This window comes from Scyliorhinus canicula, chromosome 15 (assembly GCF_902713615.1).
Source record: "Scyliorhinus canicula chromosome 15, sScyCan1.1, whole genome shotgun sequence".
Lineage (NCBI taxonomy): Eukaryota > Metazoa > Chordata > Chondrichthyes > Carcharhiniformes > Scyliorhinidae > Scyliorhinus > Scyliorhinus canicula.
Genome location: NC_052160.1, coordinates 84,201,754 through 84,216,487, shown reverse-complemented (window position 1 = coordinate 84,216,487; position 14,734 = coordinate 84,201,754). Strand labels below are relative to the sequence as shown.

The window sequence follows — 14,734 nt, the reverse complement described above, 5'->3', positions numbered from 1 at the left end:
TCATAGGAATTATAGTATTGGGATTTGTTGACCCTGTCCAAATGTCGTTTAAATAATTCTCAAAGTAGGGGCTTCCGGTTGCAGTGATGCGGAGCTAAGCCGCACGTTCGGTAGCTCCTGCTATTTTCGGTCTTTTGGGCTCTTTTTTAAGGGCCCGTAGCGGTACTGGTTGGACTTTTCCCCGTGTGGGAACACTTCCTCTAAGATTCTCCGCCGGTGGATGGCCTGGACCAGGAGCGGAGCGGTAAAAAAATCGGCTTTGGAGCAGAGAAAGGTGCGAGGCAGGAAAGGCAAGATGGCGGCGGGCGGGGAATCAGCAGCGTGGCAGCAGTGGGCGCGGGAGCAGCAGGAGCTGGTTCAGCGCTTCTTCAGGGAGCTGAAGGCAGAGATCCTGGAACCGCTTAAGTTGAACCTGGACAAGCTCATGGCGACCCAGACGGCTCAGGGTGCGGAGATCCGAGAGCTTCGGCAAAAGGCCTCAGAGAGCGAGGACGAACTCCTGGGCCTGGCAGTGAAGGTGGAGTCGCACGAGGCGCTCCACAACAAATGGTCAGCGAGGATGGAGGAGATGGAGAACCGCGCCCGTCGGAAGAACCTGCGGATTCTAGGTCTCCCAGAGGGGCTGGAAGGTTCGGATTTGGGGGCCTATGTGACTATGATGCTGAACTCGCTAATGGGCGTGGGGTCGTTCCAGGGACCCTTGGAGCTGGAGGGTGCCCATCGGGTGCTGCTGAGGAAACCCAGGCCAAACGAGCCGCCTCGGGCGGTGCTGGTCCGTTTTCACCGCTTCGTCGACCGTGAGTGTGTGCTGAGATGGGCGAAGGAGAGGAGTAGTAAGTGGGAGAATGCGGAGATCAGGATCTACCAAGACTGGAGTGCGGAGGTAGCAAAGAGAAGGGCTGGTTTTAGTCGGACGAAGGCAGTGCTCCACAAGAAGGGGGTCAAGTTTGGCCTGTTACAGCCAGCACGCCTCTGGGTCACTTATAAAGACCGCCAGCTCTACTTTGACTCTCCGGAGGATGCCTGGGCTTTCGTCCAGGCAGAGAAGCTGGACTTGAACTGAGGACTGGGGAACGGTGTGCACAACCCGGAGGCTTTGTCCTCCTTGGTATCCTTTCGATTTTTTCGGTTCTATTTGATGATGTCTTTTTGCTGTTCTGCTTTTTTGGGACTGTTATCTGTTTACTTGAGTGTTTTGTCACGTCTGTTTTTTTTTCACTGGTTGAGAGTTTGGGAGTGGTTCACGGTCCTGATGGGTCACGTGCCCGTCTTTTCCCGTGTGTTGGGTCGGGGGGGCAGAGCTCGGGATGGAAGCGTGGGCTTCTCTCCCGCGCTGGAGGAGCAGTGGGCGGGGCCGGCACTTTTGGGGGGGGGGGGGGGCGGTGCGGTGGTTGTGTTGCACTGGGGAGGGTCATTGGGGTGGCGGGAGCAGCAGGAGTCGGCTGACTTACGGAAGTACAATGGAAGGGGTTACGCAGCTAGGGGGGGGCCTAGCTTTGGGGGGGGGGGGGTGGGGGGAGTACCAGGTTACTGCTGGAATGGCCGAGAAGGAGCTGGAGCATGTAGAGGGGGTCGGAATGGGGGTCTTGTCGCCGTGGGGAACGGGCTCAGCGGGGGGCGTGGGCACGCGGCGGACTGAGGAAGGGTATTGGCTAGTCGACGGGGGAGGGGGGCAGGTAGCCCCCTGATCCGACTGATAACCTGGAATGTGAGGGGACTGAATGGGACAGTCAAACGGGCCCGCGTGTTTGCGCACCTGAAGGGGCTGAAGGTGGATGTGGCCATGCTTCAGGACACGCATCTGAAGGTGGCGGATCAGGTTAGATTGAGGAAGGGATGGGTAGACCAAATGTTTCATTCGGGGCTGGATGCAAAAAATCGGGGGGTTGCGATCCTGATGGGGAAGAGGGTGTCGAATGTGGTGGCAGACAGCGGCAGGAGGTATGTGATGGTAAGCGGGCAAGCTGCAGGGGGAGCGGGTGGTGCTGGTCAATGTATACGTCCCGAATTGGGACGATTCGGGTTTCATGTAGGGCCGGATTCCAGATTTGGAGGCACGGGGCCTGATAATTGGGGGGGGGGGGGGGGGGGATTTCAACATGGTGCTGGATCCGCCACTGGATCGATCCAGGACGGGTAGGAGGCCAGCGGCGGCTAAGGTGTTGAGGGGGTTTATGGACCAGATGGGAGGGGTGGATCCATGGAGGTTTGCGAGGCCGAGGGCCAGGGAATTTTCATACTTCTCCCATGTGCATAAGGCCTATTCCCGGATTGATTTTTTTCATTATGAGTAGGGCGCTGATTGCGAGGGTGGAGGATGCTGAGTATTCGGCGATAGCCATTTCGGACCATGCCCCGCACTGGGTGGACCTCAAGCTGGAGGAGGAGAGAGACCAGCGCCCGCTTTGGCGCTTGGAGGTGGGGCTGCTGGCGGATGAGCAGGTGGGCGGGCGGGTTCGAGGATGTATCGAGAGGTATCTGGAGGCCAATGACAATGGGGAGGTCCGAGTGGGGGCGGTCTGGGAGGCGCTGAAGGCGGTGGTTAGGGGGGAGTTGATCTCAATTTGAGCCCACAGGGAGAGGAGAGGGAGAGACTGGTGGGGGAGATGGTGAGGGTGGACAGGAGATGAGGCTCCGGAGGAGGGATTGCTGAGGGAGCGGCGTAGTCTCCAGGCTGAGTTCGACTTGCTGACCACCAGAAAGGTGGAAGCTCAGTGGAGGGAAGGCACAGGGAGCGGTGTATGAATATGGGGAGAAGGCGAGCAGGATGCTGGCGCACCAGCTCCGTAAGCGGGATGCGCCAGGGAGATTGGGGGAGTTAAGGATAGGGGAGGAAATGTGTTGCGCAGGGGGGATAGACATTAATGGGGTCTTCAGGGACTTTTATGAGGAACTGTATCGGTCCGAACCCCCAGCGGAGGAGGGGGGGGGATGGGGTGCTTTTTGGACCGGCTGAGATTCCCGAGGGTGGAGGAGGGACAGGTGGAGGGACTGGGGGCGCCGGTTGAGTTGGAGAAGCTGATCAAAGGGATAGGGAGCATGCAGTCGGGGAAGGCGCCGGGGCCGGATGGGTTCCCGGTCGAGATGTATTCAGACCTGTTGGGCCCCCTGTTGGTTAGGACCTTCAACGAGGCAAGGGAAGGGGGGGCTCTGCCTTCGACGATGTCTCGGGCGCTGATTTCCTTGATCCTTAAGCGGGACAAGGATCCCCTGCAGTGTGGATCATACAGGCCGATCTCACTCTTAAATGTAGACACCAAGCTGTTGGCGAAGATTTTAGCCACGAGGATAGAGGACTGTGTGCCGCAGGTTATCCACGAGTATCAAACTGGGTTCGTGAAGGGGAGACTCTTGAATGTTATAATGATGCCGGCGGTAGAAGGGGAGGCGGAGATAGTGATAGTCCCCCCTGCTTTTGCGCTGACGATTGAACCCCTGGCGCTGAGGCAGTCGAGGAACTGGAGGGGGCTGGTGCGGAGCACCGAGTGTCGCTCTATGCGGATGACCTATTGTTGTATGTGGCGGACCCGGTGGGGGGAATGCCGGAGGTGATGAGGATTCTCCGGGAATTTGGGGATTTCTCGGGGTACAGGCTCAACTTGGGGAAGAGCGAGCTGTTTGTTGTACACCCGGGGGACCAGGAGGAGGGGATTGGTAGGCTCCCACTAAAAAGGGCGGAGAGGAGCTTTAGGTACTTGGGAGTCCAGGTGGCCAGGAGCTGGGGGGGCCTTGCATAAGCTTAACCTCACAAGGCTGGTGGAGCAAATGGAGGAGGAGTTTAAGATATGGGACATGTTGCCGCTGTCTCTGGTGGGTAGGGTGCAATCAGTCAAGATGACGGTGCTCCCGAGATTTCTGTTCCTGTTCTAGTGCTTTCCCATCCTTATCCCGAAGGCCTTTCTCAGGCGGGTTAACAGGAGCATTACGGGGTTTGTGTGGGCGCACGGGGCTCCGAGGGTGAGAAGGGTGTTCTTGGAGCGGGGCAGGGATAAGGGGGGGTTGGCGCTGCCCAACCTCTGTGGGTATTATTGGGCTGCCAACGCAGCGATGGTGCGTAAGTGGGTAATGGACAGGGAAGGGGCAGCATGGAAGAGGATGGAGATGGAGTCCTGTGTGTGCACGAGCCTGGAGGCGCTGGTAACGGCGCCGCTGCCGCTCCCTCCAATGAGGTATACCACGAGCCCAGTGGTGGCGGCTACCCTTAAAATTTGGGGGCAATGGAGACTGCACGGAGGGGAGGTGGGGGCCTCGATGCGGTCCCTGATACGGGGGAACCACCGGTTTGTCCCGGGGAGAATTGATGGCGGATTCCTGAGTTGGCACAGGGCAGGTGTTAGGAGGTTGAGGGACCTGTTTGTAGACAGGAAGTTTGCAAGCCTGGGTGAGCTGCAAGGGAAGTTCGGGCTCCCCCGGGGAACACCTTTAGGTACATGCAGGTAAGGGCGTTTGTCAGGCGGCAGGTGGCGGAGTTCCCTCTGCTGCCGCCGTGGGGGGTCCAGGACAGGGTGCTCTCGGGGGTGTGGGTTGGAGAGGGGAGGATCTCGGCAACGTACCAAGTGATGCAGGAGGTAGACGAGGCCTCGGTGGAGGAGCTGAAGGGTAAATGGGAGGAGGAGCTAGGTGAGGAGGGGACGAGGAGGCGGACGCCCCAGGAAGGGCGAGGCTTAGCCTCATACAATTTAAGGTGCTGCATAGGGCTCACGTGACTGGGACAAGGATGAGCCGGTTCTTTGGGAGCGAGGACAGGTGTATTAGGTGCTCAGGGAGCCCAGCAAACCTTGCCCATATGTTCTGGCCATGCCCAGCGCTGGTGGAATTTTGGAAGGGCGTAGCAAGGACGGTGTCGAGGGTGGTAGGATCCAGGGTCAAACCGGGCTGGGGGCTCGCAATATTTGGGGTTGCAGAGGAGCCGGGAGTGTAGGAGGCGAAAGAGGCCGGCATTCTGGCCTTTGCGTCCCTAGTAGCCCGGCGGAGGATTCTTCTTCAGTGGAAGGATGCGAGGCCCCCAAGCATGGAGGCCTGGATCAACGATATGGCGGGGTTTATTAAATTGGAGAGGGTGAAATTTGTCCTCTGGATCAGTGCAGGGGTTCTTCAGGAGGTGGCAACCATTCCTAGATTTCCTGGCAGAACGGTAGAAAAAGGCCAGCAGCAGCAGCAACCCGGGGGGAGGGGGGGGTCTTTTTGTTTTGGGCTAAAGGGACGTGTATATCTGTTCTTTGCTAATGACGGGCGTGAATTTATTTTTTCTCTTTTGTATACATTGAGGGGGGGGGGGGGGGGGAGGTTGTTCTTTCTGTTATTGATATTTTGTGAAAATTTGAATAATTATTTTTTTTTAAATAGTAGTTCTCAAAGTAATACTGTCCTGACCCATGAACCTCTTATTCAATGGGAGAATTGATTCTTTGGGAACAGGTTTGTACAGATGGATGTGCCCCAGACACACGAGCCAGAATCTGTGTTACTTCTAGGAGACAATGTTTCCAATTGCTGACCCTGTGACTCCCTGCTGCCGAAAAAGACGAAAAGCTCGCACACAGCTCAATTTAAGGTGGCTAGATCTGGAGACTACTTACTACTGAACTGTCTGATATAAGGGGAGCAATACCAAATATGGTCACACATGAAGTCGTATGTGCAGTTTCTTAAAAGAACATTTTTGATTTTGCAAGATGATGCCAGGGTTGTGGAAAGAAGACTCTAGATTTAAGAGCGTGCAATAAATGAAGAGTTTTAGGAAGACTGTCCACACAGTAAAATGTTGAGGTAAAAACCTATCTTAAGGAAATCAAAGCTGAGAAAGGGGATTCTAAAAGGAGAGTGGGGTTAGTTTGGGATTGATACATGGTAATCTGAGAGAATGAGATGAGCCTGGGATTGATGCAGTGATATGGGGACAGTTGGATTAATTTGATAGATTCAAGTCTATAGTTAATTTATACATACCTGGGGTCCCCCTCCTCTGCTGTAAATCTCTGATTCACTTGTCTCCCTGAACCAGAGGTCCTGCTTCCAGCTGTTAAAGCAGACACCAGCAGCTAAGGACTGGACCTCCACAGCTGTATATATATCTCCAATAATTAGGATGGCACCGTGGTTAGCACTGCTGCCTATGGCGCTGAGAAGTGGGTTTAATCATGGCCCCAGGTTACTGTGGAGTTTGCACATTGTTCCTGTGTCCGCGTGGGTCTCACCCCCACAACCCAAAGATGTGCAGGGTAGGTGGATTGGCCACGCAAAATTGCCCCTTAATTGGAAAAAGAAATTGGGTATTCTATCTCCAGTAATTGTTGCCATGATGGTATTTTATAATCAAAGAAGTCTGTCATATAATCATGGTACTGTTGTGATTAATTTATTGATCATTTATTTAATGGAAGGGTATAAATGGGGGGAAATAATGTTTTAATTTGAAAACTTAAACTAGAGTGAGACTTTCACTTATTAAATTTGCATAGGGCAGTTGGAAGTTTATAGAAATAGGAAGAGGCCATTCACTGGCTAATTTGTATCCTATCCCTCCCCTGCCATATACCTGTCTTTGTTCTATAGTTTTGTGGAAAAAACATCCTCTGCTTTTTGTGGGAGTTCAAAACTGTGACCATCCTTTTGAAGCCATAGAATCGAAATCCTTCCTGTACAGGAGGCCATTTGGCCCATCAAGTCTGCACAAACCTTCCAAAAGAGCATCCTATCCCCATAACCCCACCTAACCTGCACCTAATCCAAAGATGGGCAGTGGGCGCAAATCTACGCAGACACGGGGAGAACGTGCACAGTCCACAGTCACCCAAGACTGGAATTGAACCCGGGTCCCTGGCATTGTTGAGTCAGCAGTGCTAACCACTGTGTCGCCCTCTTGCCTGAATGCTCTGATTTGGATTTTAAGGCTATTTCCATTTGTCTGAGGATCCCCTGCTTTTCCTCCAAAAGCCTCAACTAGATCACCTCCTAAACTTGGCTTGTGTTTGCTGTAATCTTTCATCAATGTAATGCTGGGGAATTTTCCAATATCCTCTTCCTAAGAAATGCTGTTGGAACTGTACATATACTGCAGATGTGGTCTAACCAGAGCTTTGTAAAGCTGCAGCAGAATATCTTCCATTTTATATTCCAAACTTCCAGTTACAAACAGTCCGTTCATCCATTGGATTATGTACCTGACCCACTCTATTTTGGTGATTTGCACCACTTAAAAAAACAACTAATCTTTGGCTATTTGGTAGACACCAAGCTGTGCCTCTGGCCCCAGTCACACTCCAGAGCAAGGTGGGTTGTCGCTGTTCATTCCTCTCATTACCTGTCCTTGGCATGTGGGCAGGGGGCCCCAGCCCCTGTGAGAGATGTGGAGATCACAGATAGAGATTCTACTGAAATAAAAGCTGGGAGTGTGAGCCAATAGTGACGGGAGGGGGCGATAGCCCACAGATCATCCCCAAGTGTGAAATAAGTGGCCAAATGTTTCTTCCAGAAGATACTGTTTTAACATGTGACTAGCCTGACCATCCAAGAGGCAACTGAGTTCCAGTTTTGTAGCCTGAAGTTGGCCTCACTGTTACAGGTTCACAAATACCCACACTACAGCAATCAGAGCCAGTACGGTTTGCCCCTCTAAGGTACACCTGCCTCACACATTGAGTCAGTGTAACCAGTGTTATTTTTCAATACAGGGAGTGATGCACTTTACATCATCAGCTGCCTCCCATCTAAGCAAAACCATTGGAGTTGTAAGTGCCTGAGTTTGCAGATATGTAAAATTTCCTATCCCCCCCCCCCCCCCCCCCCCCCCCATATTTGATCACTGCACAGGATTCCCACACACGATCACTTGTGCTCCAGCCTATCCAAAGTTGGGATTGAGATTCTATTTTTCTGGCAAATATCACTTGTGTCCCGATGCTGGAGCACCAGCCTATAAAACACACACACACACAAGCCTGCTGTCATCAATGGACCACCACAGTTGTCCTCATATATTCCAATGAGCGGGAGCACTCTTCCTGCAGTCCTGGCTCCCTGTGGCATTCAATACATGTTATTTGTGGCATCTCTGCCACAGAGTCTCTGTTACACTTGGGCGTTGTCACCTACGATTTGCTCCGGTGGTGGACCAAGGATATCGAGTTCATCCACCTGAGGGTGGTCCCGTGGAACATCGGCTGCAGCAGAGGCCAGGTTGGTGATGGACCTGCTCCTGACACACTGGAAGTCCACATGCCGGCTCTTCCCTTCTTCCTTTTCCCAGGACATGTGGATGAAAGGTCGCTGCACATAGTTATAGATCACCTCATAACGGCCCCCGGGCCGCAGTTTCATCTTCTCCTTGCAGGTTGGGTAACCTAGGTAACAGAGCACAAACACATTAACCTTTCAGTTTCTTCTCAGGATGCTGCTGTGCATAAATAAACACACTGCAGAGACAACTGTATCTGCACACCTCGTAGAAGCAAAGCTTGAGAATGTGCGAGTCTGTCTATGTTAGCATGACCCAGTGGCTAGCACCCACTTCTAAGTCAGTAGGCTGTGAGCTCAAGAGACTCAAGTCCATAATCCAGGCTGGCAGTGCAGTGCACACTGAGGAGCTGCTGCACTGTTGAAGGTGACATATTTTAAGATGATTTCAACCAAGGTCAGTTGGAGGGACACAATTCCATGGGACTATTTTGGAGAGAGAAAGAAAGCAGGAAGCTGTAGACCAGTTAGTCTAACAAGTCATATGGGAAATGCTAGAATCCATTACTAAGGAGCTTATAGTCGGACACTTAAATCAAAATGTGACAAGGCAGAGTCAACATGACTTTGTGAAAGGGAAATTGTGTTTAACTAATTCATTAGACTGCTGCCTCACGGCACCAAGGAGCTGGGTTCGATCCCGGCCCGAGGTCGTTGTTCATGTGGAGTTTGCATGGGACTCAACCCCACAACCCAAAAGATATGCAGGATAGGTGAATTGGACACACTAAATTGCCCTTTAATTGGAAAAAAAAGAATTGGGTACTCTAAAATTTTTAAAAAACTAATTCATTAGAATTCTTTGAGGCAGTAACAAGCAATGTGGATCAAGGGGAGCCTGTAGATGTGCTGTACTTGGGATTTCCCAAAGGCATTTGATAAGGTGCCATATCAATGGTTATTACACAAAATAAGAGTTCAGCATGTAGGGGGAAATATGCTGGCATAGATAGAGGATTGGTGAGCAAACAGGATGCAGAGAAAATATAGTCTTTTTCAGATTGGCAGAATGTGGCTAGTGGAGTGCTGCAGGGATCAATGCTGGACTACAATTTATATCAATGAAGGGGCCAAATGTATGGTAGCTAAATTTGCTGATGACATCATGATAGGTTGGAAAGTAAGTTGTTGAGGAGTTACAGAGTCTGCAATGGCATATAGGGCATTGTTGCAATGTTTGCAGAGGATACTGGAAGTCTGCAGAGGGATTTGGATAGGTTAAGTGAATGGGCTAGGGTCTGGCAGATGGAATACAATGTTGACAAATGTGAGGTTATCCATTTTGGTAGGAATAACAGCAAACGGGATTATTATTTAAACGATAAAATATTAAAGCATGCCGCTGTGCAGAGAGACTTGGGTGTGCTGGTGCATGAGTCACAGAAGGTTGGTTTACAAGTGCAACAGGTGATTAAGAAGGCAAATGGAATTTTGTCCTTCATTGCTAGAGGGATGGAGTTTAAGACTAGGGAGGTTATGTTGCAATTGTATAAGGTGTTAGTGAGGCCACACCTGGAGTATTGTGTTCAGTTTTGGTCTCCTTACTTGAGAAAGGACGAACTGGCACTGGAGGGTGTGCAGAGGAGATTCACTAGGTTAATCCCAGAGCTGAAGGGGTTGGATTATGAGGAGAGGTTGAGTAGACTGGGACTGTACTCGTTGGAATTTAGAAGGATGAGGGGGGATCTTATAGAAACATTTAAAATTATGAAGGGAATAGATAGGATAGATGCGGGCAGGTTGTTTCCACTGGCGGGTGACAGCAGAACTAGGGGACATAGCCTCAAAATAAGGGGAAGTAGATTTAGGACTGAGTTTAGGAGGAACTTCTTCACCCAAAGGGTTGTGAATCTATGGAATTCCTTGCCCAGTGAAGCAGTTGAGGCTCCTTCATTACATATTTTTAAGGTAAAGATAGATAGTTTTTTGAAGGATTAAGGGTTATGGTGTTCGGGCCGGAAAGTGGAGCTGAGTCCACAAAAGATCAGCCATGATCTCATTGAATGGCGGAGCAGGCTCGAGGGGCCAGATGGCCTACTCCTGCTCCTAGTTCTTATGTTCTTATACCTAGAGGGACAGGTAGTGTTGAGAAAGCTGGGAGGCTGCAGAAGGATTTGGATAGGCTAGAGAAATGGCAGATGGAATACAGGTTAGGAGAGTGAGCAAAGAAGTGGCAGATGGAAGACAATGAAAAGGTGTGAGATTATGCACTTTGGTCGGAAGAATTGTGGCATAGACTATTTTCTAAATGGGGGGAAGCATTGGAAATCTGAAGCACATGGGATTAAGGAGTCCTCGTTCAGGAAGGTTAACATGCAGGTTCAGTCGGTAGTTAGGAAGGCAAATGCAATGTTAGCATTCACTTTGAGAGTATTGCTGAGGTTGTATAAGGCTGTAGTCAGACCTCATTTGGAACTTTGGGAGCAGTTTGGGGCCCCATAACTAAGGCAGGATATGCTGGCCTTGGAGAAGGTCGATAGGAGGTTCACAAGAATGATCCTGGGAATGAAGGCTTGTCATATGAGGAGCAGTCATATGAGGACTCTGCGTCTGCACTTGATGGATGACTTTTAAAAAAAATTTAGAGTACCCAATTATTTTTTTTCCAATTAAATGGCAATTTAGCACAGCCAATCCACCTAACCTGCACATCTTTGGCTTGTGGGGGTGAAACCCATGCAGATACGGGGAGAATGTGCAAACTCCACACAGACAGTGACTCAGGGGCAGGATTCAAACCCAGGTCCTCAGCGCTGTAGTCCCAGTGCTAACCACTACGCCAACGTGCTGCCAGGGTGAGGGGCAATCTTATTGAAACTCACAGAATACTGAGAGGCCTAGATCAAGTGGACATGGAGAAGATGTTTCCACTAGGAGAGACTAGAACCCAAGGGCACAGCCTCAGACTGAAGGGATGATCCTTTAAAACAGAGATGAGGGTGAATTTCTTAAGCCAGAGAGTAGTGAGTCTGGAACTCAAGTCACCTGAGTATCTTTAACACAGAGATAGATAGGTTCTTGATTAATAAGGGGATCAGGATTTACGGGGAGAAGGCAGGAGAATGGGGGTGAGAAACATATCAGACATGATCGAATGGCAGAGCAGACTCGATGGGCCGAATGGCCTAATTCTGTTCCTGCATCTTACGGTCTTAAGTGAGTGGCCAAAAAATTGGCAGATGGAGTATAATGTGGGAGACTGTGAACATGTCCAGTTTGGCAGGAAGAATAAAAAAGCAGCAAATTATTTAACTAGAGAGATTGTAGAACTCTGAGGTGCAGAGGAATCTGCGTGTCCTGGTACATGAATGACAAAATGTTAATCTGTAGGTAGACAATTATTTTTTTTCCAATTAAGGGGCAATTTTAGCGTGACCAATCCACAGTACCCTTCATATCTTTGGGTTGTGGGGCGAAACCCACGCAAACACGGGGAGAATGTGCAAACTCCACAAGGACAGTGACCCAGAGTAGGAACTGAACCTGGGACTTCGGTGGCATGAAGCTTCAATGCTAACCACCGCGTCACCATGCTGCCTGCTGTATCTGCATATTAACATTTTGTCATTCATGTATGAGAACATCTAGCTCCTGCTGCACCGTAGAATTCTGCAGCTGTTCTCTATTTAATCCTCTGCTTTTTTATTCTTCCTGTCAAAGTGAACAATATCATTATCCCACATTATACGCCATCTGCCAGATTTTGCCCATCTGCAAACTCCCTATGTCTCTTCACAACATACTATCCTACCTATCCTTGTGTCATCGTCAAATTTAGCTATCATGACTTTGCTCCCCTCGCTTAAGTAATTGAGGCAAATTGCAAAACATTAAGGCCCTAGGACAGGCCTCTGCTCAGATCTGACCAACTCTTGATCAACTGATACTTGTTCAAATGTTCAATCACTGTTATCCCTGCTGACAGATTGTAAACTTTCCGTAGCTGATGTTAAACGGACAGATCTGTAGTTCTTGATTTCTCCTTATATGGTTAGCAACATCTGCAACTTTCCAATCCAAGGCACAATCCTTAAATCTAGAGAGCTTTGGAAAATGATGGCCAATGTATCTGCTCTCACTGCCGTGAGTGAAAACTCAAAAGTAAAAGCCAATCCTCTCCAGCTCACCTTCAATTCCAATGCGGATATTCTTCAGCCCTCTGTCCTTCAACACCAATTTTGCCATTTCCCGGTTCTCAATGTACTTGAAGAACCTGTACATTTTGGTACTATAAATAACTGAAACAAAAGACATGGATTAGAAAATTCTGTCACTAGTTACCCATGCATTTCTCTGCATTCCCCCAGAGTAGGAGATTTCATTATCAGACCTACAGCGAGAGACCCACAGGACAAGATGTTGGATAGTGCCGCTTGCTTTCTGTGGATAGGTCACTAGGAGGGTGGGAGGTAGGTAGAATGAGATGGAAGGGAGAATGAGAGACAGCCCAGCTCATGCTGATCCTGGCAGACACTGGCAAATAATTGGCCTTATTTATCATGCCCAGCTAGTCATCTCCCTTTCTGACAAGATTGGGTAAATGTACTCCACAGCTGGTGGCCTGTGGCTCCCGCGGGGTCCAGTCATTTTAAAATTAGCATCCTTGTTGTCAAATCTGCCCATGGCCTCGCATCCTTCCTATCTCTATAACCAACCCAATCCTACAATCCTCTGAGATTATCTATGTTCACCAAATCCTGACATCTTCAGCATTCCTGAGTTTAACTGCTCCAGTATTGTCACGTGTACCGAGACACAGTGAAAAGTATGCGTGCAGCTCAGACAGATCATTCTGTACATGAAAATAAAATACATAATAGGGCAAACATAAAATATACAATGTGGATACATAGACACAGGCATTGGGTGAAGTATACAGGAGTGTAGTACGACTCAGTAGAGAAGGGTAGCACAGTGGTTAGCACAGTTGCTTCACAGCTCCAGGATCCCAGGTTCGATTCCCAGCTTGGGTCACTGTCTGTGCGGAGTCTGCACGTTCTTCCCGTGTCTGCGTGGGTTTCCTCCGGGTGCTCCGGTTTCCTTCCACAGTCCAAAGATGTGCGGGTTAGGTGGATTGGCCATGATAAGTTGCCCTCAGTATCCAAAAAGGTTAAGTGGGGTTACTGGGTTATGGGGATGGGATGGAGGCGTGAGCTTCTCTTTCCAAGGGCTAGTGCAGACTTGATGGGCTGAGTGGCCTGCTTCAGCACTGTAAAGTCTATGAATCTATAATTTGTGAAGAGATAAGATCAGTTCATAAGAGGGTCGATTAGGAGTCTGGTAACAGCGGGGAAGAAGCTGTTTTTGAATCTGTTCGTGCGTGTTCTCAGACTATTGTATTTCCTGCCCGATGGAAGAAGTTGCATGAGTGAGTAAGCCCGGTGGGAAGGGTGTTTGATTATGCTGCCCGCTTTCCCAAAGCAGCGGGGAATGTAGACAGAGTCAATGGATGGGAGTCAGGTTAGTGTGATGGACTGGGCTGTGTTCGTGACTCTCTTGACGTTTATTGCGGTCTTGGGCCGAGCAGTTGCCATACCAGGCTGAAATGCAGCCAGATAGGTTGCTTTCTATGGTGCATCTTAAAAGTTGGTAAGAGTCAGTGTTGACATGCCGAATTTCTGTAGTTTCCTGAGGAAGTATAGGTGCTTTCTTGGTCATAGCGTCCACGTGGGTGGACCAGTACAGATTTTTGGTGATGTGCACACGAAGCTGTCAACCATCTCCACCTCGGCACCATTGATGCAGACATGCTGCTGGAGATTCTGCTCAGCTTCGCTTCGTCGTCTGTTGCTGGAGCCCTAAACTCTGAACCTCTCTGTTTCTCCTGGTTGCTTTCTTCCTTAAAGAGTTCCTTAAAACCCACCTGCTTTGTCGTAATATCTTCCGAAGAGTCTCAGTATCAGGTTTAGGTTGATAACACTCCTGTGAAGCATCCGGTGATGTTTTACCATTTAAACATTTAAAAAAAAAGAGTACTCAGTTGCTTTTTTTTCCAATTAAGGGGCAATTTAGCGTGGCCAATCCGCCTACCCTGCACAGCTTTGGGTTGTGGAGGCGAAACCCATGCAAACACAGGGAGAATGTGCAGACTCCACACGGACAGTGACCCAGAGCCGGGATTGAACCTGGGACCTCGGCGCCATGAGGCAGCTGTGCTAACCACCCCTTTATCTTTAAAGTTTTTTTTTGGTTCTGCATTTATAGTATAATAACATTGCAAGGAACATAACAGAATAATAATGAGATATTTATAGATTGGATATATGAGGCTGAAAGAAAAGAAAAAATTAGGAATATAAACAGGTATGTATAAAAAGCTAGGGGGCCTCACGGTAGCATGGTGGTTAGCATCAATGCTTCACAGCTCCAGGGTCCCAGGTTCGATTCCCGGCTGGGTCACTGTCTGTGTGGAGTCTGCACGTCCTCCCTGTGTGTGCGTGGGTTTCCTCCGGGTGCTCCGGTTTCCTCCCACAGTCCAAAGATGTGCGGGTTAGGTGGA

At 49.8% G+C, this 14,734-nt stretch overlaps 1 protein-coding gene across 3 annotated transcripts in view; it reads right to left on the bottom strand.

The window, feature by feature from the left end:
- Window positions 1-7,941: 7,941 nt before the first annotated feature.
- LOC119978525 (BTB/POZ domain-containing protein KCTD20-like) overlaps window positions 7,942-14,734 on the bottom strand; it is a 183,270-nt gene continuing 176,477 nt past the window's right edge. For all 3 annotated transcript variants that reach the window (XM_038820232.1, XM_038820233.1, XM_038820234.1), the window contains 2 exons: window positions 12,363-12,473; window positions 7,942-8,342 (listed from right to left, as the gene is read on the bottom strand). In XM_038820232.1, coding sequence (XP_038676160.1) covers window positions 8,071-8,342; window positions 12,363-12,473 — 383 coding nt within the window. In that variant the 3' untranslated portion in view covers window positions 7,942-8,070. The remainder of the gene's footprint in view (window positions 8,343-12,362; window positions 12,474-14,734) is intronic.